The sequence below is a fragment of the Astyanax mexicanus genome, chromosome 1 (assembly GCF_023375975.1).
Source record: "Astyanax mexicanus isolate ESR-SI-001 chromosome 1, AstMex3_surface, whole genome shotgun sequence".
Taxonomy (NCBI): domain Eukaryota; kingdom Metazoa; phylum Chordata; class Actinopteri; order Characiformes; family Acestrorhamphidae; genus Astyanax; species Astyanax mexicanus.
Window position 1 is genome coordinate 118,048,629 of NC_064408.1, and position 25,142 is coordinate 118,073,770.

The 25,142-nt window shown below is 37.1% G+C and overlaps 1 protein-coding gene across 2 annotated transcripts; it reads left to right on the forward strand.

Moving 5' to 3' along the window:
* On the forward strand, window positions 1–23,240 carry tap1 (transporter 1, ATP-binding cassette, sub-family B (MDR/TAP)). 2 transcript variants are annotated; one of them, XM_049467571.1, is made up of 13 exons: window positions 1–139; window positions 2,982–3,319; window positions 4,718–4,910; window positions 8,153–8,267; window positions 9,237–9,367; window positions 9,978–10,183; window positions 13,971–14,168; window positions 14,903–15,031; window positions 16,170–16,358; window positions 17,728–17,901; window positions 18,848–19,007; window positions 19,801–19,937; window positions 21,301–23,240. In XM_049467571.1, the coding sequence occupies exons 2-13, from the start codon at window positions 2,993–2,995 to the stop codon at window positions 21,538–21,540; spliced, it is 2,199 nt and encodes a 732-aa protein (XP_049323528.1). In that variant the 5' UTR covers window positions 1–139; window positions 2,982–2,992; the 3' UTR covers window positions 21,541–23,240. The 2 variants fall into 2 exon arrangements, with proteins under 2 accessions (XP_049323528.1, XP_049323527.1); XM_049467570.1 differs by lacking the exon at window positions 1–139 and adding an exon at window positions 222–452.
* Window positions 23,241–25,142: the final 1,902 nt, after the last annotated feature.

Sequence of the window (25,142 nt, forward strand, 5' to 3'; positions counted from 1 at the left end):
CTAAATCGCACCGCGCCTCCTCCTGTAGCAGTTTAATGGTGGACAGCAGATCAGACCGACTGAAAACAGCGCGGTTTAATCCGGATTTCTCTGCTTTATTTATTAAATCCTCCTGATTATAAACATGTCTCTTCTTCAGGTGAGTCTTATTAACGGTGATATGTGTCTTTAAGAGGTTTTAGAGCGCGGGGAAGAGCGGGACTTTCCCGGCTGTTTTTTTACTTTCGCTTTCAGGTTCGTTATTTAGTTCAGCTGCGGATCTTTTACTGCTGAACAGCCTCGTGCCTGTTCTGCTGCTCCTCCAGCCTTTTATACATCTTTATACACTAATATATTTATTTATTTAAACCCTGAGAGCGTTTTTCACACCTTAAACACCTTCAGCTCACTCAGAGAGGAGTTATATTACCTTTAGACTGGAGGTAAACACCGTGTTCAAGGTGTTTCACAAGGTAAGAACTCATTTTTAATACATTTAAACTTTAAAATATTAAACTCTGCACCCTCACTGCTTAGTATTACTGCTTAAAATTAGACTACACTCTAAAAAACAGAGGTACGATATGAGTACTTTTTTGTACTCGAAGGTACATTCTTTATAATTGTACCCTCAAAGGTACAATATTGGTCTTTACAGGGTCAGATTTGTTCCCTCTGAAGTACAAAGTCATTTCTAACAGCAATAAGTACAAATTTGTACGTTACCATTTAACCAGCCAAAGGGTACATTCAGTATTCTGCATCACTGTACTAATGAACAGTATATATTTAAATTGCACATTTTTTTATTTGAAAGCCAGACAATTTTGTATCATCAAGTTTTTGAGCCATTTTTAGTTGATGACAATGTTTATAATCTTTATAATCTATACTGGCACAAAAACCATGGGTACAAAAAAGGACTTTCACTGAAAGGTACTTTTTTGTACCTCAATATAAGGTACAGCCCCAGCGACAAGCTTTGTACTCTTTTAAGTACAAATCTGTACTTATATTTCTTAGAGTGTATATAATACTTTTTTCATTTTAAGAACTTTTTAAGGCCAAAGTTGTTTTTTTTGTTCATATAAGGAAACAGTGAAAGCGAAAGTAACACATACAGCAACCTAAAACAGGGAACAGACATTAATTATTTATTTTTACTCTGTTTCTATACATGGCTTTTATATTATTTGGCTTCTTTAGAAATGTTTTTTTAAAACAACTATTTGGGCTAGTAATGTTTTACTTCTAATAAAACACATTGAATAAGAAGAAGTGTGTCCAAACTTTTGCTGGTACTGTATATATTGTATATCTAATATATAAATATAGAATTTATAGATATATGTTTGAGTAAAATGAACATTGTTGTTTTATTCTATAAACTACAGACAACATTTCTCCCAAATTCCAAATAAAAATATACAAAGTCTTTTAGAGCACTTTTTTGCTGAAAATGAGAAAAGATGCAGAGCTTTCAGACTTCAAATAATGCAAAGAAAAAAAAACAAGTTCATATTTATAATGTTTTAAGAGTTCAGAAATTAGTGTTTAGTGGAATAACCCTGTTTTTTAATCACAGTTTTGATCATGCGTCTTGGCATCATGTTCTCCTCCACCAGTCTTACACACTGCTTTTGGATAACTTTATGCCACTCCTGATGCAAAAATTAGCTTGTTTTTTTCCTGTTTCCAAAACTCATGTGACATTTAAAAAGGTGTTTAAAAGCAAGTTCACTAATTCCTTTGATTTTCTCTCAGCAAAAGTGTTTGTTTTAAAGAAATGGTTTACTGCATGTTTAAATAATTTATATTTCTGACTGTATATATATATAATCACTATATATGCATGCACATTGTATTTTTCTAAAATACGCACAGCCATTTTTATCTTATCAAGAAGACCCAAACCTGAAATTAATCAAATTTTTTACTATGCAAAGTATTAAACAAATGGATAAATTATGAACCAAACAGTTTTGGAAAAAGTGGTTTGCATTAACCAATATTCACATTAATATCAATCAATAAACGAGGGGGAAATACTCATTCCTGTTACTGGACTTCACTCCTGTTACTGACGCTCACTCCTGTTACTTTTTGAAACAGGGAACACACATTAATTTGTGTGTGTAATATATTTGTATACAGGGCTCTCATATTAGTTGGATTCTTTAGAAATGTTTTTTTTTACTATTTAGGAAAAAGGTTTGGCACCCCTAATTATTTTCATGATTTTCCTGATTATAAATTATTGGTTGTTGAGATCAGTAATTTCAGTTAAATATATCATATAGCAGATGAACACAGTTATATTTGAGAAGTGAAATAAAGTTTATAGGATTTACAGAAAGTGTGCAATAATTCTTTAAACTAACCCTTTTATTAATTTAAATACCTTTATTCATATTACATTACATTACATTACATTACAATACATTTAGCAGACACTTTTGTCCAAAGCTACTTACAATAGTGAAGTACAGAAATAATAGAAGGTAAAAACATCTTAATATAGGGCCTAAAGGAGGTCAAAGGGCAATCATGGAATAGAGGAGTGAAGGAGGGGATATACCAATACTAATTATGAGAAAGGGATAATGTGGCCTCAAATGACCTAAAAAAAAAATAGGATCGTTTAACATCATGGTTGAGTTCCTGTTGGGTTTCCTGGAGGTGCTGAACAATAGTTGCTGAAGTGCCAGCTCATCAAAAAATCACCATCTCAGTTGATCAGGTTTAGATCAGGGGATTAATGTGGAGAAAAGACACTTTTTTGTGGTTTAATGCATAATTTTATATTTGTCCCTTAATTGTTTCTTTTATATTGTCTTTAATTTTAATCTACAATGTAGAAAATAAATTATATAAAGAAAATGACCTTTTTGGACTGGTACACAAATGCATATTTGCAGTATTTGACTATTTCTTTTGGAATTTGTTATTTTATGGATGCTTATATGGATATATTACATTGAAATCCTGTTTGTGTGTTTCAGAGCGGTTGGGAATGAAGGCGGTGATGGCGTCGTATCTCTCCTTCGTGGTGTTGCTGTGTGTGGATGTGTGTGTGGTGAGGACTCTCGGGGGGGCTCGGTTCTCCCCTCAGTTGGATCAGCAGGCGTGGGTGACGCTGTGGGCCGTGGGGCTGATCCGGGCCGCTCTGCTGCTCCTCACAGTCTTCTCTTACCCCGGCAGCCCCGCCTGGCTGCGCAGCTCTGAGGGGGTGCAGACTGTGTTGGTGCACAGTTTATTATACCCTGCATACATTACCTTCCTCTGCACCTGCGGCTGCTCAGCGCTGGAGCTGCTGTGGGGATGGCACACCTGGGAGGGGGTGAGTGAGTTATTACTTATTACTCAGTTATTGACCTTAAAAGTTACCTCTAGCTTAGATAGAGACAGTTTTATACATCTCTGCTGGATTTTCTCAGTCAGCTTTATGAGGTAGAGTCACCTGGAATTCAGGCTTTCAGTTAACAGCTGTGCTGAACTCATCAAGAGTTAATTACTTTAATTTCTTGTCTCTTAATAAAGTGTTTGAGAGCATCAGTTGTAAAGTAGTGAAGAGGTAGAGTTACAGGTATACAGTGAATAATAGCTCTACTTGAGTAATGTTCTAATCCAGATTATGAAAAGCAACAACTACTAAACTAAAGTAAACTAAAGTACTAAATACTTGGAATAATTACTTTAAGACATGAAGGTCAATCAATCTGAAAGTCAATTTCAAGAACTTTGAAAGTATCCTCAAGTGCAGTCACAAAAAAGACCATCAAAAACATTATAATGATGGAACTGGCACTCATCAGGAACGCTACAGGAAAGAAAGAGCAATAGTTTCCAATAAATTCATCAGTTACCAGCCTCAGAAACCACAAGTTAACAGCTTAACCCCAGATAAGAGCATCTAAAATCTTCTTCACAGAGTATTTTGGATTGTTTAACTTTTAAGTTACTTCATGATTCATTATGTGTTCCTTCATAGTCTGGATCACTTCACTATTCATTTACTATGTAGGAAGCAAGTGTCAAAACTTTTGAGTGGCCCTGAATAATGGAATAAACAATGAAACCATTTCAATTAAACAATTAATCACATTTTAAATGCACAATTATCAACAACAAAAATGATTAGATAAATTATTTCTGATTCCAGAACCATACAATTGAACATTTAATTTATTAATTTACTTGCACTATATATAATATTGTCACACAAAAAAAAAATACATTGGCACTGAGAACCAATGGCAACATTTCAGAAAGTGGGAGACTTCCCAGGAGCATACATATTATACAGTTTTGGAAAAAAATAAGAGACCATCCTAATCAGTTTCTCTGATTTTGATTTCAGAAATCAATATTTGGTGGAATAACCCTGGTTTTTAATCACAGTTTTCATTTATCTTGGCATCATGTTCTCCTCCACCAGTCTTACACACTGCTTTTGGATAATTTTATGCTACTCCTGGTGCAAAAATCTTAATTATATACCAGGGGTTTTCAATTTGGTAAAATCAAAGAAACTTTTAATTTTTAGGTGGTCTCTTATTTTTTTCCAGAGCTGTATATCCAAAATGTAAACTTCAGTAATTACTTTTTTTTTTTTACCTTTTATTTTCAGAGGTATTAAACACTGACTGGGGTCAAATTAACCCCCTACAATAACAGCAGGGTTAAAGTAAGTTGCACTTTGTTATTTTTGCTCATATAGTGTTGAATACTCTTTCAGCTGCTGCAGAGTTACGCAGTCCTGGCTCTCTCTCTCCTGCTGTGGAAGCGATATGTTCCCTCCATCCTGCCGGAGGAAAAGATAAAAACCCAGAAGAAAGGCAAGACCCCTCTGCAGAGACTGCTGGGGTACGTGAAGCCGTACCGCGGCCGCTTCACCGCCATCATCAGCTTAGTGATCCTCTCCTCCCTCGGTAAGAAAACAAACCTTTTAAATAGTGCTATCCTAATCATGCATTTACTTCAGCAGAGCTATTCTAATCATACATTTACCTCAGCAGTGCTATTCTATTCATACATTTACCTCAGCAGAGCTATTCTAATCATAAATTTACCTCAGCTGTGATCTTTTAATCATACATGTATGTCAGCAGTTCTATTCTAATCATAAGTTTACCTCAGCAGTGATATTTTAATCATACATGTATGTCAGCAGTTCTATTCAAATCTTAAATTACCTCAGCAGAGCTATTCCAATCATACATTTGTTTTAAACATACATTTACTTCAGCAGTTCTATTCTAATCATACATTTACCTCAGCAGTGATATTATAATCATACATTTACCTCAGCATTTCTATTTCAATTGCGAATGTACCTCCACAGTGCTGTTGTAATCATAAAATGATCTCAGTAGTGCTATTCTAATCATAAAGTTACCTTAACAGTGCTATTCCACTCATATGTACCTCAGTCGTGTTATTCTAATCAAATACTTACCTCAGCAGAGCTATTCTATTCATAAATTTACCTCAGCAGTACTATTCTAATCATTAATTTACCTTACTGGAGCTATTCTAATAATACATTTACCTCAGAAGAGCTATTATACTCATACATTCATACATATAAGTGAAATTTAGGCAGATAGTTTTTAACAAAACAAACAAACAAATGCTAAGGCTAAGTAAGCTCTGAAATAATGCTTATAAAAAGCAACTATATCTGCCAATGTAATAGACTAACCCTGCTTAAAAGAAGGAAAAATAGGTTAGAAGTAAGAGTCATATTCCTACAAAATGCAACAATGCAAAAGTGAGAAAAGTCAGATATTTTATCAAGAGATTAAATATTTAAAGTAACTTATACTATTACAACTTGATGAGTTGTATTATTTTAATGAAAGCAGATCCAGATAGAATCATAAATCTGAAATAACTCGTGTCAGTTTCACTTTCACTTAAAGTCAAAAACACAGCACTGCTGTTATTGACTCTTCTTACAGCCGGGCTCTCCTATTGGTTGGAACGTTACAGGTAGAATTCCCAGATTGTGTGGGATTGTACCCAACTTGTTTTGTGTCACTTTTAGTTTCAGTTCACTATTAGAGTTCTTCCAAGGTCAACATTTTACTATTATTCATAAACATTTTAGACATCTATGCTATCTGTGCAACTACTGTGCATGTTGGAGTGTCTTTGCTATTGTAACAACAGGAAAAGTACACCTTGTGTGGCTCAAAACGTGCAAAAGGCATGTACTAATTCTCTTAATTAATCCTGGGTGTGTTTTGGGCATTTAACTTTCCCACATTCCCTTTAAGAGCCAGGTGTGCTCTTATTTTAACAGATTGTTATTTCAATGGTGCAGTTTCGAGACTACCACGCCCATCAGCATAAATATACCGTATTTTTCGCACTATAAGGCGCACTTAATTATAAGATTATTAAGATTATTATGTGACTAAGGAACAGGTGTGTCGCCATGTTTTCCTTCTAATTCAGCAGGTCTCACCACTGTAGGGCACCTAAGTAAGCAAAACTATAATTCTTAAAAAAAAAATATATATATATATATATTTTAAAGTCAAACGAGTGCTGCATGTTAATCTACACAGATTTATCCCCTGAAAAATGAATAAAGCACTTCCGTTTATATACAGCAGTGGTGTGCAGTGAGGCCCTTCTAAGGGGTGACAATAAATGCATGCAAATAATTACCTTATTTTTAATCAGGAAATATATATATATATATATATATATATATATATATATATATATATATATATATATATATATATATATATATATAGCTATTGTAAGTGTAAGAATTTATTTTATAAATTAACTAAAATAAAAAAAACAGCAACTAATTCAAAGCATTAGTCTGTGTTTTTCAGTTGCTATGGGACTCGTATCTGACTGACAGCAGTTTTAACCAATCAAAGCTTTTAAAAATGGCTTCTACCCCACGTGTGTCTGCGTGACCCTTCTGCTCATTTTGAGGAGGGTGTAGTAATTAATCTATTAACAAAGTCTCAGAACAATCTAACCAATCATGATTTTCACTCCGGGGCGGGCCGTGGCTGTCTAACCCCTTCTCAGCATCGCTGTGTTGAAGGTGGTTGAAGGCCTTGCGTAGTCATAAACGGAGCTCATGCTGGATTAGTTCAATAGTTAGATAACTATCATGGAATTGCGGCTGCAAATCAGACAGATATTGTGTCATATCATATTAAAAAGCCTTTTTAAAGGCTGTCCTTCAATGTGCAACTAAATCACAATAATAGGCCGCCTGACTAGTGAGTTTTTTGTGTGTACTTAATGTTTTGGCTGCTCTGGCGTACTGTAGGCATACAAATGAGTGATCTTGTTCAACTGTTGTACTTGTATGAAAATTAAGCATTGATTATTGTGGTCTATTGTATACTTTTGTGGTTTGTAGCTGTATTTGTGGGCTGTTTATATGTATTAAGTTAATATAACTAAGTCAAGACAGAAAATATGTAGTTATTGTAATATTTATCTATGCGTCGGTCGGCTAGCGGCGGGGTATGGGAGGTGGTTGCAGAAGGGGTACCCACTATATTCACTGCACAACACTGATATACAGTAAGCATAGATTTCCAGATTTCCACTAAGGAAGCATTAGAATTAGCATTAGCTAACTGCTAGGGCTAGCCACAGTTAGCGGATAATGCTGCCCAACAGCGCTACACTAAGCCACCAGTAAGTCAGGGTGTTATTAGGTAGTGGTTCATCCCACGTAGCTTGTTTTAACACGACTACACTCCGATAATACTCGCCTCTGAACAGAAAAAGAGCTAGCGCTTAGCACAGTATGTAGCTAATGTTAATACTGCTCCAGCAGTGCTAGCTGGGGTTAGCAGCAGGCTACAGGCTGATTATATTGCCTCTGAACGGCGAAAGAATTACTGCTGGAGAAATTTCACTGAAATTCCTGCATAACGTTGTACTTCAGCTGAGTGGCTTTACTGCCCTGTCAGTTTTTGGGAAAATGAAAGAATTGAAAGAAGTGCTCCTTATAGTGCAGAAAATATGGTACAATGATATTTAGCATTTATAAACCTCACTTGCAAAAAAATAGGAAAATGGTAAAAAGATTGTATTCAAACATCTTGTTAAATGATTACTCATTTTTGTCTTTAATACAGTTGCTAAAATAATACTATTGCTTTTTGTGTTCTACTTTTAGGGGAGATGGCTGTTCCTCATTACACGGGTAAAATAACCGACTGGATCATGAAGGAGGACGAGCCTGAAGCTTTCAGTAACGCCATCAAGATCATGTCCATCATGACCGTTATGAGGTAAGACCAGGTTGGCTATAATACAGTAGTTGTGTAAGAGCATATTGCAATCCTGTCATATCGCAGTATTTTGTTTTGCAATACACCACTAAAGTCGTGTCGTCATTTTGTAGTCTGCGCCATGTTGTTTATGCCCATATTTGGGGTTCTGTGTCTTAGTGGATCAAGTGAATGGGAAATTTGAATGGGCTTTTCAAAAACTGGCCTCTATCACATTCTGTGGTAAATAATTTTGTTCAGAACCCTATAGGTTTTATTCTGTGTACATTTACCTCCTAAATATCACTGGATCCTCTGAATTTCTAGAACGTTTAAGAGTAGTAATTTAAAAAAAGCTAATTTTAAGCTAATGCTTAACTGAGGTCACAGCACAGCGGCTGGAAATGACCCCTAATACACCAATACCAATACACAGCTTGATTGTATGGCTATTTTCTTGATAGAGCTAAAATCCAGCCTTTCTGCAGTAGCTGTGAGCTTCATCAGGATAGTCAGTTAAAAATACAGTACTTGTCAAAAGTTTGGACATGCCTACTCATTCTAATTTATTTTCTACATTGTAGAATAATATTAAAAATGTATTTCAGATTAAATTGGGATAAGTTAGAGCTTCACAGCGTGAAGAAAAAGCAGCAGCTATTGGTCAGCACCTCCAGGAACTCCTTCAATTCCAAGAGTGTGCAAATCTGTCCTCAAAACTAAATGTGCTACTTAGAAGAGTATAAAGTATTAAACATATTCTGGTTTGTTCAACACTTTTTCTTTACTAAATAAGTCTACATGTATTTCTGTACAGCTTTAATTAAGTCCTCAATATTAAATTTGTAATGTAAAAAAAATCATAAAAAGAAAGAAAACAAATTAAATGAGAAGAGATGTGTTCTAACCCTTGACTGGTACTGTTTGTAGTGCTTTGTCTGTCTTTTAATTTTGCTGTTTAATATTTCCACTGTTTTTTTTTTGGTGCAGTGCTGTGCTGGAGTTTGTGTGTGACCTGATCTATAACATCACCATGAGCCTGATCCACACCTCCATTCAGAGCCAGGTCTTCCAGTGCGTGCTCAAACAGGAGATCGCCTTCTTTGATAAGACTGAAACAGGTAATGCAAGTGTGCAATGTGATACATGAGTGTCATGAGTGGTGATATTTGATGCACAAATGAAAATTTACATAAATATTTTTATATAGATAAAATGTAATACTAGCTCAATGTACCATACCTATTTAGACAACCAATTTAGTGGTTAAGAAAGTTCAAAATAAATAAAAAGTTAAATCTAAGCACTCATCATGATGGGAGCTACAGCTGGTAGCTTCTTAAAACTCACATTAAAAGCATTTATTTGACAGCCCTCATTGACCCACTGACCAACACACAGTATAATGAGGATGTCCACAGAGGTCATATACAGCCCTGAAAAAAATTAGAGACCACTTAAAACGATGAGTATCTTTTATTTTACCAAATTGAAAACCTCTGGAATATAATAAAGAGGAAGATGAATGATCACAAGCCATCAAACCAAACTGAACTGCTTGAATTTTTGCACCAGGAGTGAAGCAGCATAAAGTTATCCAAAAGCAGTGTTTAATAGTCTTGATTTTAGAAGAAACGAAGAATGAGCAGGTGTCCCAATACTGTTGTCCATGTATAGTGTACAGTGTAGATATTGAGTGCATGCTAATCAGTTGTGTTGCTCCCTCTTCAGGTAAGATTGTGTCTCGGATCACGACGGACACCAACACCATGAGCGAGAGCCTGAGTGATGAGCTGAGTCTGCTGATGTGGTACTTCTGCCGCATCGTCTTCCTCCTGAGCTCCATGCTGTATCTCTCCGTCCGCCTGACCACGTTCACCATCCTCGGCCTTCCCATCATCTGGATCATCCCAGAGTTCACCGGGAAGTTCTACCAGGTCAGTTTAACAGCTGGTTGGGATGTGGATTTTTGTAGCTGCACATTACACAGATATATCCATACTTTTATTTATGTAGCTGGTAGGGCTGCACCAAATGTGTTTTTTTTTCATTGATTAATCTAACTTTTTTGATAAGCTGATTAATCTATTTTTGTTATTGTTATTAATTTTAGTGATTTTATGATCATTTTAATAGAAAATCATTGTAGTTTTCCCTAAAAGACGTGTATGTCCAACTGATATTTAAACTATATTATGTTTAGTTTAGATGTGTAAGGAGCCAATCCAATCCTGGCAGAGTATGCTGCTTTGTCTTAACCGCGACTGAAAGTATAAACAGTCTCAGAATCAGGAAACATAACTTTTAACATTTCTCCTCCTACTTTGTTAATGTCTGGAAACCACAAAATGCATTTTCATGTGACTTGTTAGTGTTACTAGGTCTCAGGTATGCATAGGGAGCAGGTGTGTCCAATTTTGTAGTACAGCTCTCACACTCTCTCATACTGGTCACTGAAAGTTCCAACATGGCACTTCATGACAAAGAACTCTCTAAGGATCTTAAAAGACAAATTGTTGCGCTACATGAAGATAGCCAAGGCTACAAGAAGTTTGCCAACACCCTGAAACTGAGCTGCAGCACAGTGGCCAAGATCATCCTGCATTTTAAAAAAGCAGGGAACACTCAGAACAGACCTCACGTTGGTCGTCCAAAGAAGCTGAATGCACATGCTCAGTGTCACATCCAAATGCTGTCCAGCGCAGGAGTGCTGTCAGCATTGCTGTCGAGATTAAAGAGGTGGGGGTCAGCCTGCCTGTGCTCAGACCATACGCCACACACTACATCAAATTGGTCTGCATGGCTGTCACCCCAGAAGGTAGCCTCTTCTGAAGTCTGTATGCAAGTAAGCCCGCAAACAGATATGGATTACTGGAACCATGTCCTATGGTCTGATGAGACCAAGATTAATTACTTTGGTACAGATGGTCTGAAACATGTGTGGTGGCAATCAGGTGAGGAGTACAAAGATAAGTGTGTCATGTCTACAGTCATGCATGGTGGTGGGAATGCCATGGTCTGGGGCTGCATGAGTGCAGCAGGTGTTGGGGAGTTACTGTACATTTCATTGAGGGACACAGGAACTCCAATATGTACTGTGCGAAATACTAAAGCAGAGCACGATCCCCTCCCTCCGGAAACTGGGTCGCAGGACAGTGTTCCAGCATGATAATGTCCCTCTACAGGAAGGCTCAGAGCAGACTGTACTTCCTCAGAAGGCTCAGGGCTTTCAACATCTGCCAGAAACTCCTCCTGATGTTCTACCAGTCTGTGGTAGCCAGCGTCCTCTTTTACACTGTTGTGTGTTGGGGAGGCAGCATCAGCAAGAGGGATGCTGGACGACTGGACAGGCTGGTGAGGAAAGCTGGTTCTGTGCTGGGATTAGAGCTGGAGTCCTTAACACCACTGGCAGAGAGGAGAGCCCTCAGTAAGCTGCTGAACATCATGGACAATGTTCACCACCCTCTGCACAGCACCATCACCAGGCAGAGGAGCTCATTCAGCGGCAGACTGCTGTCCCAGTCCTGCTCCACAGACAGACTCCGAAAGTCTTTTGTTCCTCAGGCCATAAGACTGTTCAACTCCTCTCAGCACAGCAAACTAAAGACTCTGTGAAACTTTTTCATTCCGGCCACTCTGGCCACACCATGGACACACCCCCAGCTATGGACACACTCTCAGACTTGCTGATGCCTAGAACACTTTTTATAGTTCTACCATATTTTGCACTAGTAGTTCATTCACTAGTTAATTCATCTACTGTTTACGTATCTTTTGCACTGTTTACGTATCTTTTGCACTGCTTAATTTAATTTAAATTATTATATTACTGTGTATTTGCACTTTCTGTTTGGCTGACATCAGTTATCCTCACATTATGCACATCAACTGGTGTTCACTGTCTATTGTGTTCAACTGCACTACCTCCATTCTCCATCTCCATTACACACACACACACGAAGACTGTACATTTACACTGTATATTCTATTTCTTATTTGATTGTATTTATATGTATCTTTATATTTTATATTTTATCTTTTTTAACTTTGTGTATTGTGTAACCTGCTGCTGGATGCCAAGAAATCTATCTATCTATCTATCTATCTATCTATCTATCTATCTATCTATCTATCTATCTATCTATCTATCTATCTATCTATCTATCTATCTATCTATCTATCTATCTATCTATCTATCTATCTATCTATCTATCTATCTATCTATCTATCTATCTATCTATCTATCTATCTATCTATCTATCTATCTATCTATCTATCATGACCACTGCTTTAATGAAGAGGCTGAGGGTAAAGGTGATGGACTGGCCAAGCATGTCTCCAGATCTAAACCCAATAGAGCATCTTTGGGGCAATGTCTTGAATATGTCTCTGTGATGTAGTCATGAAGGAGTGGAAAATCTGTCCATTGGCAACCTGTTAAGCTCTGGTAAACTCCATGCCCAGGAGAATGAAGGCAATTCTGGACAATAATGGTGGCCACACAAAATACTGACACTTCAGGAACTTTCACTAAGGGATGTACTCACTTTAGTTGCCGGTGGTGTAGACAGTAATGGCTGTATACTGAGTTATTTTGAGGGAAGAATAAATTTACACTGTTATATAAGATGCACACAGCCTACTTTTCATTGTCTCCAAGTGTCATTATGTCAGTTGTGTCCAATGAAAAGGTATACATAAATATTATCTGCAGACAGGTGAGGGGTGTTCTCACTTTTGTGATACATTGCAGTAATAAATAGCAAAATCAGTAATATAATAAAATTACCAATATAGTAATACAACTCTAAGTGTTGCACAGTTCTGCAGCTCCAACAAAGTTTCATAGTTCAGCAGGAGTTTTCCAGCCTCCTTTTGCAGTCAGTGATGCTGATATTCAGCTGATACATAATATAGCTGTAATGGCAAAAGCAAACAAATAAGTTCTGAATATCCCAAAATACAGTACCAGTCAATAGTTTAGATTCTCTTATTTAGATAAAGACAGTTTTTGCACATCTTGGCTGGATTTTCTCAGTCAGATTTATGAGGTAGAGTCACCTGGAATTCAGGCTTTCAGTTAACAGCTGTGCTGAACTCATGAATGTAGTGAAACGTGTATATCAATATTAGGCCTGTCACAATAATTACATTATTGACTTATCATACAATAAATGGACATCACCTCAATAATATTTAGTAATCGTTATATTGTCTACTGTGTTTATTTTAATGTTTGTTCACATATATAACAGAGAACAGTATTTTAGCCAGTCATACAATGACCAATGCTTTAATAACTGCAACTCCATACACACAGTTTGGATGTTTGAACGTGTTTTTTGATTATTTTAAAATCTTGTGCATTGTAGATTAATATGGCATTAATTCAAACTATAAGGAAAAACATATGGAATTGTTTAGTAGACAAAAAACAGATTATGTTTTATATTGTAGATTCTTCAAAGTAGCACTTCTTGCTTACATAGGGACAGCTTTTCACATCTTGGCTGGATTTTCTCAGTCAGTTTTATGAGAAAGAGTCACCAGGAATTCAGGCTTTCAGTTAACAGCTGTGCTGAACTCATCAAGAGTTAATTACTTGGATTTCTTATCTCTTAATGTTTGAGAGCATCAGTTGTAAAGTACTGAAGAGTTAGAGTTACAGGTATACAGTGAATAGTGAATATTTGAGTTAATATCTTAATTTTTTCGTCCTCTCAGAAACACTCTGTAAAAGTGCAGGACTCTCTCGCTGAGGCCAACAGTGTGGCTACAGAGACGTTCTCCTCCATGAAGACTGTGAGGAGCTTTGCAAACGAGGATGGAGAGACGGAGAGGTACAGGAAGTGTCTGGAGCACACCTACTCCCTCAACAAGGTGGAAGCTGCTGCCTACGCTGCCTCCACCTGGACCAACAGCGTAAGATGCTCCTCTGTATCTGTTTACATATGGGGAAATATAGAGGGGTTGGACAATGAAACTGAAACACCTGGTTTTAGAGCACAATAATTGATTGTGGTGACGGACAGTTCTGGTGGAAACAGGAGAGTTGAGGTGCACATTGAATTCTGCGTGATTTGATCAGCCGTGGTTTTATGTTTTTTTGGATACAATCCGGGTTAGCACCCGAACATCCCTTTCAGACAGCTTCCTCTTACAGCGTCCACAGTTAATCCTGTTGGATGTGGTTGGTCCTTCTTGGTGGTATGCTGACATTACCCTGGATACCGTGGCTCTTGATACATCACAAAGACTTGCTGTCTTGGTCACAGATGCTCCAGCAAGACGTGCACCAACAATTTGTCCTCTTTTGAACTCTGGTATGTCACCCATAATGTTGTGTGCATTGCAATATTTAGAGCAGAACTGTGCTCTTACCCTGCTAATTGAACCTTCACACTCTGCTCTTACTGGTGCAATAATGTGCAATTAATGAAGATTGGCCACCAGGCTGCTCCAATTTAGCCATGATTAAACCTCCAACACTAAAATGACAGGTGTTTCAGTTTCATTGTCCAACCCCTGTATCTTTGATAAGTTAATTAAGTATTTTGCTATATATTCAGCTTACACATTCCTTTGCGAAGTTGACTCCAGCCTCTGTCTTTAATCTGCTGTTCTCTGCTTCTCTTCTCTTCCTTCTCTTTGATCAGATGTCGTCTCTGGCCTTGAAGGTCAGCATCCTGTACTATGGGGGGCAGCTGGTGGCAGGAAATGATGTCAGCAGTGGTGACCTTGTGTCTTTTGTGCTTTATGAACTCCAGTTTAACTCAGCCATTGAGGTAAAGAATGTTTTAGTCACATTTTTATATGTGTTGCTAACAGTGTTTTGCTTAAGGAGGATTATACACATGACTCTCCATTGAAAAAAATTGTACTGGTATTTAGGGAGAGACAAAACTTTCTTAAATGACTCATTCCATTGTTTTTGTGGTCTCTAGTATAAATTAATGCCATGTGAGCCATTTTCTGTGAAGAAAAGTGCTCCAGTGTTTCTATTAATCTCTGCTGAAGATCACTGAACTATTGGTCTCTGAAAAAAGACAGGCTTTGGCTCTTGCTCATGAATATTCATACATGCAAATATATCGCTTCTGATTGGCTAACAGCAATGCAGCAGAGAACTTCCCCCACAGTCAATTTAATAGCTCAAAACTCAAAACTTAGAATATCATTAAAAAGTTGCTTTATTCAGTAATTTAGTTTGAAATGCAAAACATGAAATATATAATATAGATGTATTAAACACACAGAGTGATCTATTTTAAATGTTTATTTATTTTATTGTTGATGATTATGGCTTACAGCCAATGAAAACCCATAAAAATCAGTGTCTCAGAAAATTTGAATATTATACAAAAACAATTGGTACTTTTGGCAGTGTGGGCAGTGTGCCAAGTCCTGTTGGAAAATGAAATCCACATATCCATAAAAGTCGTCATCAGAGGGAAGCATGAAGTGTTGTAAGAGTGCCACTCCTGGTGCAAAAATTCAAGCAGTTCAGTTTGGTTTGATGGCTTGTGATCATCCATCTTCCTCTTGATAATATTCCAGAGGTTTTTAATTCGGTAAAATCAAAGAAATTAATCATTTTTAAGTGGTCTCTAGTTTTTTTGTCCAATACAATAGGACTCTAAGGAATAATAAACGTGAACCTATCAACATCTTACATAATGCCAGGCACAGGCTATAAAGGAGTAAGTATTGAGCTATATAACTTTATTCTCTGGAATGATGGAGCTCCATCCAAGTTTTGGGATGAATTCGAAGTAATGGTTTTAAAACTGCTTCCGAATCCAGTAGAAACAGTTTCTACAACAAATAAATTAAAAATGTTTTTTATTCTGCTGTGTTTAGCAGGTTAGTCTTCTGCCTGCAGCGTGTAGGTGGTTACTGATTTGCTGTGTGTTGTATTTGCAGGCTCTGATGTCATACTACCCTCGAGTGAAGAAGGCTATTGGAGCCTCAGAGAAGATCTTTGAGTATGTGGAGAGACAGCCGGATATTCCTCCTGAGGGCTCTTTAGCTCCTGAGAAACTCAAGGGACACGTACGCTTCAACAACGTCACCTTCGCCTATCCCACCAGGGCTAACGAAAATATTCTCAAGGTAGGGTGACTCTCCCACCATAACCTTATGAATGAAGTGAAACGTGTATATCAATATTAGGCCTGTCACAATAATTACATTATTGACTTATCATACAATAAATGGACATCACCTCAATAATATTTAGTAATCGTGATATTGTCTACTGTGTTTATTTTAATGTTTGTTCACATATATAACAGAGAACAGTATTTTAGCCAGTCATACAATGACCAATGCTTTAATAACTGCAACTCCATACACACAGTTTGGATGTTTGAACGTGTTTTTTGATTATTTTAAAATCTTGTGCATTGTAGATTAATATGGCATTAATTCAAACTATAAGGAAAAACATATGGAATTGTTTAGTAGACAAAAAACAGATTAGGTTTTATATTGTAGATTCTTCAAAGTAGCACTTCTTGCTTACATAGGGACAGCTTTTCACATCTTGGCTGGATTTTCTTAGTCAGTTTTATGAGGAAGAGTCACCAGGAATTCAGGCTTTCAGTTAACAGCTGTGCTGAACTCATCAAGAGTTAATTACTTGAATTTCTTGTCTCTTAATATGTTTGAGAGCATCAGTTGTAAAGTAGTGAAGAGGTAGAGTTACAGGTATACAGTGAATAGCTATATTTGAGTATATATATATATATATATAGCTATATAGCTATATAGCTATATATGTTCTAATCCAGATTATGAGAAGCAAGAACTACTCAACTAAATAGTAAATAAAAAAATACTTAAAGAAATGAGGGTCAGTCATTCTGAAACACTTCAAGAACTTTGAAAGTATCCTCAAATGCAGTCACCGCAAAGACCATTGAAAATGTGCTGATGGAACTAGCTCTCATCAGGACTGCCCCAGCAAACGAGTAATAAAATAGGTTACCAGCCTATTCAGTCAGTATGCCAGTTTATTGTATGTATCATGAAAATGAAATGTTTGAAAATGTTATGATACATTATTTTTTAATGATATAATTCACATTTTCTTAATTACTTTTCTAGTACAGTTGAACGTTAATATGAAAATAAATGCAAATATAAACAGAATGCAATGATTAATACATTTTATTGTCCCATATTTTATTTCCAGTAGAACATAGAACACATAGTTGACTTTGTGCCGTTTAATGATAAATATTAATTCATTTAGAAGAAGTTGGAATGGGCCAACAGAAGGATAAAACAGTAAGCAGTACTAATAAAGTCTTCTGCAGTAGAAGCAGTTTGTGACTAACTCACATGACTGGGGGTATAAAAAGCTGTTTATTGTTCCAGATTTTATATAATAGTTAGTCTATATATATAATAGTGCAGAATTGTTTGGTGAAGATTAAGTTTTATCAAAGTGTATAACCGATCGTCTGATTGTATTCAGGGTGTTAATCTGGAGCTGGAGCCGGGAAAGGTCACTGCCCTGGTGGGTCCAGCAGACGCAGGGAAGAGCACCATCGTCCGGCTGCTGGAGAGGTTTTACCAGCCCCAGGGGGGTGAGATCCTACTGGATGAGGAGAAGCTGGTGAACTACAAGGATGAATACCTGCATGAGAAGGTAACGACTGACACACTTTGGCAATTGTCTGTTCCTAATTAGTCTGTATTTTCTGTCTACACCAGTCAGTCTGTTTGGGTTGTTTTCCCTTCCATGTTCTCTTTAGCACATGGCTCTGTTTTCTCTGTTGTCTCCACTCTAGCCCCGCCCTGTCATCAGTGTTCACACCTGTGTCTAGTATGTTATTTCAAAATGTGCTGCTCAGACCAACTGCTTGCATTTTCTTAGGCTTGTACCAAAAGAAATCTATATGACGTAATGAAATCTGTTTTAGGAAAGTCACATGGCATGTTTAGTTTTGATATGGACTTCAAAGCAGTATATCGCAAAACACTACAGTTCAAATTAATCGATTAAGTTCAAATCTAAGTTCTGAGTTTGACAGCTGTACTGGTTTTGTTTGTTATTTTCACTCTGTTTTATTGATTTTTGTTTTTGTTAGTAGTTTAAAATACTATCCAGGTTTACATCAACAATAAACATGTAAAGTCAGCCATCGTTTCTTTTTGAACTGCTGTTGATGCAGCATTGCCGAGTAGCATCACAGCGCTAACACTTGGAGGAAAGTGCAGCGACTCGATTCTGATACCCTAGGAGTGATGAGGGGAAAGAGCGCCATCTACTGTACCCACCCAGAGAGAGCAAGGCCAATTGTGCTCTCTCAGAGCTGCATGACCAGAGCTGCATAACCAGGATTTAAAACAGCAATCTCCCAATTATATTGGCAGGGCTTTAGTTGGTTGGACAGGTTTTAAGTGAATACGTCTTGTTTTATGAAATGCTACATAGTTACGTAACTGGTGATCTTCTATTATTAGATAAAAATAATAATAAAAAAGCAGTATATATTATATTTTTAAAAGCTTCTGGGGATAGCTCTATATATTTCCGATATTACATTTTTATTGATATACATTTTATTAAAATCGTTTCACCTCCTGTTCAGATTAGCGTGGTGTCCCAGGAGCCAGTGCTGTTTGCTCGCTCCATCAAGGAGAACATCAAATACGGCAGAGAGAACGCCTCGGATGAAGAAGTGGAGAAAGCTGCAAGACTGGCCAGCGCTCACGAGTTCATCAATGGTTTTCCAAATGGCTACGACACCGGTGAGCTGATCATTCAGTAATCATACTATGGTGCATCAGCCATCCTTTAATTTTAAATCCTATTATTTTCCCCAAACTTGACTGTGTGCCTTTTATTCTGGTGCGCCTTGTGTATGAATTTTACCAGTTGGGTATTAAGGAGCAGTAAAGCATCTCCACTGAAACATGAGTTTTAGTTTATTTCTGCAGCACTAGCTCTTTAGCCAATCAGAGGTGAGTATATTGCGGACTGTAGTCTGTGTGTTTAACTTGTTAAAAGAAATTATGGGGCACTAACTGCTAGCTAAATGTCACCCTGGCTTACCAGAACACTCAGCGTTGCCGGGCAACATTTACTAGCGCTGGCGGTTAGCCGCTAATGCTAATGCTGCTGCACCCAGCCTTATCTAAGCTTAGTGTAAGCTTAGTGTAAATAAATTATAGCGCTTTACTCTCCCAAATAAACTGTTTTTAGGAGAGAAATCTGTGTAGATTAACATCCAACACTTGTTTGACTTAAGAATTAAAGTTTTGTTTACTTAACTTAGCGTTTACTTAGACGTAAAACATGGCGACACCCCTGTTCCTTACTAGTGTCGCTCAATGCATCTTATAATCTGGTGCACTTTATGTATGAAAATAGACCAGAAAACAGTTTATTGAGACAGTGTTTTATAATTCGATGTGCCTTATAGTGCGCAAACATACAGTAGTATGGCTTCTTTAGTTTTTCACTGCATTCTGCTATTAGTCAGGGCTGTTAAGCCTAGTAATAACAGATATAACAGTGTGTGTGTGTGTGTGTTTGTTACAGATGCTGGAGAAAAGGGTAATAAAGTATCTGGAGGTCAGAAACAGAGGATAGCCATAGCGAGAGCTTTAATCCATAAGCCACAGATCCTCGTTCTGGATGATGCTACCAGTGACCTGGATGATAGGAATGTGCATATGGTAAGACATTATCAAATCATATCATATAAACTGCATATAGTAACAACACCAATTTCTTCTCTGACTTATTTTGTTGTATTTTCATCTATCATTAAAATTGACAAGTTTTGCCATAAAGTGTCAGAAAACACATAAATTAGTCTAACTGTGTTATTCCTGTGTTACGACCCGGCCTAGGGTCAGTTAGTTTATTTGTATTTATTTCTTTTTATATTACCATTTTTCTTCTGTGTATTGGTTTTGTATCGCTGTGGTGTTTGGACTTACTGCCTTATAACCAGATACCTTGGCCAGATGTAATCAGCACCTTCTCTAAAATACTTTAATTTTTCCAGAAATCGTCAATGCACCTTATAATCTGGTGCGCCATATGAATGAATTCTACCAGTCAGGTTGTAAGTAGTATTAAAGCCACTCCACTAAAGTGTAGCGTTATAGTTTAGTTTTATAGTTGAATTCTTCCGCACTGTAACTCTAGACTGGAGCAGTATTAGCATTAGCTGCTAACTGCGCTATGCGCTACCTATTTTGCTGTTCAGAGGTGAGTATTATCGGACTGTAGCCTGCCGCTAACCCTGGCTAGCACTGCTGGAGCAGCATTAGCAATTACCATGCTAAGCGCTAGTTAGCCTTTCCGTTTAACATGTTAAAACAAGCTACGTGGGACGAACCGCTAGCTTATATCACCTTGGTTTACCGGAACACTCAGGGTTCCTCAGTGTAGCTCTGTCTTGCTAGCCTTAAGGTAAATCTGGACATCTAACTTTACTGTAAAAAAAAAAAAGTCAAACGAGTGCTGGATGTTAATCTACGCAAATTTATCTCCTGAAAACTGTTTATTTTGGTGAGTAAGGTGCTTACATTTATTTACAGTAAGCTTAAATATCCAATATTTTGTCTAAGGGTTTGTTTTCAGTGAAGTTTCTCCAGCACTAAGGCTGGGTGCAGCAGCATTAGCATTAGCTACTAACTGCAGCGCTAACGAAACGTAAATGCCCACGATAGCACCAGAGTGAAAAACTACGAGTGTTCCAGTACCCCAGGGCACTGTCAGCTAGCGGTTTGTCACAAGTAGCTTGTTTTAGCGGCTAATGCTAATGCTGCTGCTTCCAGCCTTAGTACTGGAGAAACTTTATTGAAAACTCACAATATATATCACTGAACTGAGTGGCTGAGTGGCTGTACTGCTCCTCAATACCTGACTGGTAGAATTCATACATAAGGTGCATCGGATTATAAGGAACTCTGTCAATTTTTGGGAAAATTAAAGGATTTTATGTACTCCGTATAGTGCAACAAATACGATACCCTTGACCATTTAAAAACAGATATGTACATAACTTTATGTGTCTGTGTATCTCAGGTGCACCAGGCTCTGCTGAATAAATCGAGCGAGCGCACCATCCTCCTCATCACCCACAGGATGAGTGGAGTGGAGCTGGCTGATAACGTGATCTTCCTGCGGGCTGGCGAGGTGGTGGAGCAGGGCACTCACGACGAGCTGCTGCAGAAAAAAGGAGCCTATGCTGAATTCGTTCAGCAGCAGAACACCGGCTTTCATCGTAAAGCCAACGTAACCGCCGACGCCGAACCCTCATCCTGAGAAACCTGATGATACATGTTTAAAACACCCAGCTGATCAGGCTGAAGAAGACGCATTAGGTTGTATTAGGTGCGCACAAGGCATTGAGATGTATTACCAGCTGCAGGATATATCACACTGTATTGTGTATTGTTTTCACATGAGTTACTGTATATACGCTAAAACACAAAGCACTTCTGATTGGTTTGATTTAATTCGTATTTTTCGCACTATAAGGTGCACCGGATTAAAAGGCAGATTTTAAGCGACTCTAGTAAGAAACAAGGGTGTCGTCATGTTTTACTTCTGAATCAGCAGGTCTCACTGCTGGGTGGTGGGGGGGGGGGGGGGGGTAATTAAGTAAAGCTAAGCTACGTAAACAAAACTGTAATTCCAAAAAAAAAAAAACACATTGAGAAAACTCTCATGTTTATTTGGATGAGTAAAGAGCTTCCGTTTATTTACAGTAACCTTAGATTTCCAGATTTACACTAAGGCTAGGTGCAGCAGCATTAGCATTAGCATTAGCTAGGTGCAGCAGCATTACTAGCAAGCTTAGTGCTAGTAGCGCTGTAGCACCCTATAGTGCTACATTGAGGAACCCTGAATGTTCTGGTAAGCCTGGGTGACAATTAGCTAGATATAGATCTAGCGTTTAGTGCGTTTAGCAGCTAATGCTTATGCTGCTCCAGTTTCGGTCCTGGAGGAACTAAACCGAAACCCCTGTATAACTCTGTACTTCATCAGAGTGGCTTTACTGCTCTTTAATAGCTGACTGGTAGTATTTATACATAAGGTACACTGAATTATACGGCGAACTGTCAATTTATGGGAAAATGAAAGGATTTTAGGTGCACCTTATAGTGTAAAAAACTGTACATTTAAGTAAATTAAAAGGCAGCGATTTTGGGGAAAAATATTACATTTATGTGCTGAGTTTAATCAGGTAGATTTAAAGTACTACATGTTTTTTATTGATATTGCACAACTGTGGTATACACACATTAACATTGGGCTAAAATACACTGACCTGCCAAAAGTCATGGGACAGGAAATGGTATGGTGTCCCATGACTTTTTTCAAGTCCCATAGAAGTTGAATACTTCAGTGACCTGTGGGATATGTGAATGCATGAATATAGATAGAGTACTTTCCCAAGGCTAGTACAGGTAAATTTGCTCCATGATATTACAATAATACATATAAATATAAATGTTTAAATTTTAATTTTTATATATATTTTTTTTACTTTAACACGTCAGTTGTAATGTCAGGCAGACTGCTGACTGCACTATGTAACTTTGGGGAAGTGGACAGGACTTAAGAACTTGGTAGTGCTGCATAAACGGAGACATATTTTATCCTGTATTTCTCAGCTTGTCCAGAAATGCATGTAATGCATTGTAGTGCATCTTTCTTTAAGTGTGGCTCAAAGCACAGAATACACTTCCTGACTGTAGGTGGAGTCTAGGAGCAAAAAATATGAATTACCCTATAATTCAGCTTTAAGACTACTCTTTTTAATGATTCTTTAGAAAGGATAGTTTTATATATAGAAACTGAATTTAAGGATAAAAGAAGTGTGAAGTGTTCAGTATGATTTCAGTGGGTGGAAATGTTTTTGAATCTAGTTTGAAGTGTCTCTAGTACTGTACTCTAATGCATCTTCAATTAGATATCATGGATGCAACATTTTCATCAGTAAACTATTTAAATGATTTTATTCGGCGTCTCAGTGATTTAAGTAATTTAAAACTCATGGATTTGTTTGTTGTTGGTAATCCGTGTATCATTCGTTCATTTGATATTCAATTGAGAATCAAAATCGGAAAATTAAAAAACCAATTCGTTTTTTCGTTTTTTCGTTTTTGAATATAATACCAAAAAACGAATAACGGCTTGTATTTTGTATTTTTATTTGGTTATCCAAACAAAAATTGGAAATTTAAAAAACGGACCAGGAGCCGAATTTGATTTTGATTTTGAACTTGACCCATTTGTGTGCCCTGGAAGTTACTGATTTGTTTATTCTTGGTGGGTTTCTGTTGCGCGGGAGTTCACTGCAGTGTTATCTACACAGTCTGTATTGCTGTAGGCAGCATGGCCGGACTGGAACCACATTCTGGCCTAATTAAAGATCTTTTTGAAGGTATTAACTAAATATGACATTTAGCTACGGAACGTTAGACAAACACCTGAAAGATCCTGCCGATTTTTTCTGTTGTCATATCGTCTTCTTTCACTGCAACGCGTTTAGTTCCTCTGAACAAGATAAAACTCTCCATCCTCAACTCCATCCAAAGCCTACAGCAATACAGACTGTGTAGATAACACTGCAGTGAACTCCCGCGCAACAGAAACCCACCAAGAATAAACAAATCAGTAACTTCCGGGGCACACAAATGGGTCAAGTTCAAAATCAAAATCAAATTCGGCTCCTGGTCCGTTTTTTAAATTTCCAATTTTTGTTTGGATAACCAAATAAAAATACAAAATACAAGCCGTTATTCGTTTTTTGGTATTATATTCAAAAACGAAAAAACGAAAAAACGAATTGGTTTTTTAATTTTCCGATTTTGATTCTCAATTGAATATCAAATGAACGAATGATACACGGATTGTTGGTCTTGTGTTTTATTTTTTATTTTTTCTCTGTGGAACTGTATGAGTCTGTATTTCATTCTGGTTTTATGTTTCATGTTTTAAAGTCTTGAAAATGCTAGGATTTTTAAATTAGGTGTAAATATCACAAACATAGAACATTTGCAATAAGCGCTATAGCAGTTTGGTAATGCTGTTCGGGCTTTCGCTTACTTTTCGCTTACCATTGCTTTGGTAACACTTCCTATGAATCCTTTAATCACTGCAATAGTTTTTTTTATTTATTATACAGGCTTTTGATTGCTTTTATAAGGTAATAATATATGCATTTTAGATGCATTAATACTGCATTATGTATACAGGATTAATAGTAAGTGTTACCATCATTTTTTTCTGTTAATTCCTTTCACAAAAATCATGGACAGTACAGTCAGTGAACACAGTGCAGCTGGTACATCTTACAGAGGTAATGTTGAGAATCTGACCAGTTTTATCTGTTTTAAAAAGGATAAATCCACCAACTGATTTCCACCAACCATTTAGATTCTTTATAAATGTCTAAATGTCTAAATCTAGAAAAACTTGCAGAATTTTTCACAGTGGTGAGAGTATATAAAGAATGGTGGTGATCTAATAATGCAGAAATGTATTACATCAAGCATTACCGTTTATTATTTTCACACTGTACTGTCTGTTTTGATGATAATAATAATAAACATTCTCAGTTTTAAGCTTGTCTGTTGTGTTCTATTATTATATCTGTTATTCCATCATGTTATTTCAAACCACCAATTTTGAGGGAAAGAAGTCGTCATTATTTTCGTGGTTGTGTTTATATTATATTATATTATATTATATTATAGAAAATTTATCTTATTTTCAAATCCAAAATTCGACAGGTATTATAATTGTACACAAAATAGTACAGAGCTGTATAAACCGTGCCTCGTTTGATGAGCAGCGGCTTTAGCCAATAAGAAGCAGTGACGGTGGGCGGGGTTAAGCTGTGATTGGTCGAGGCT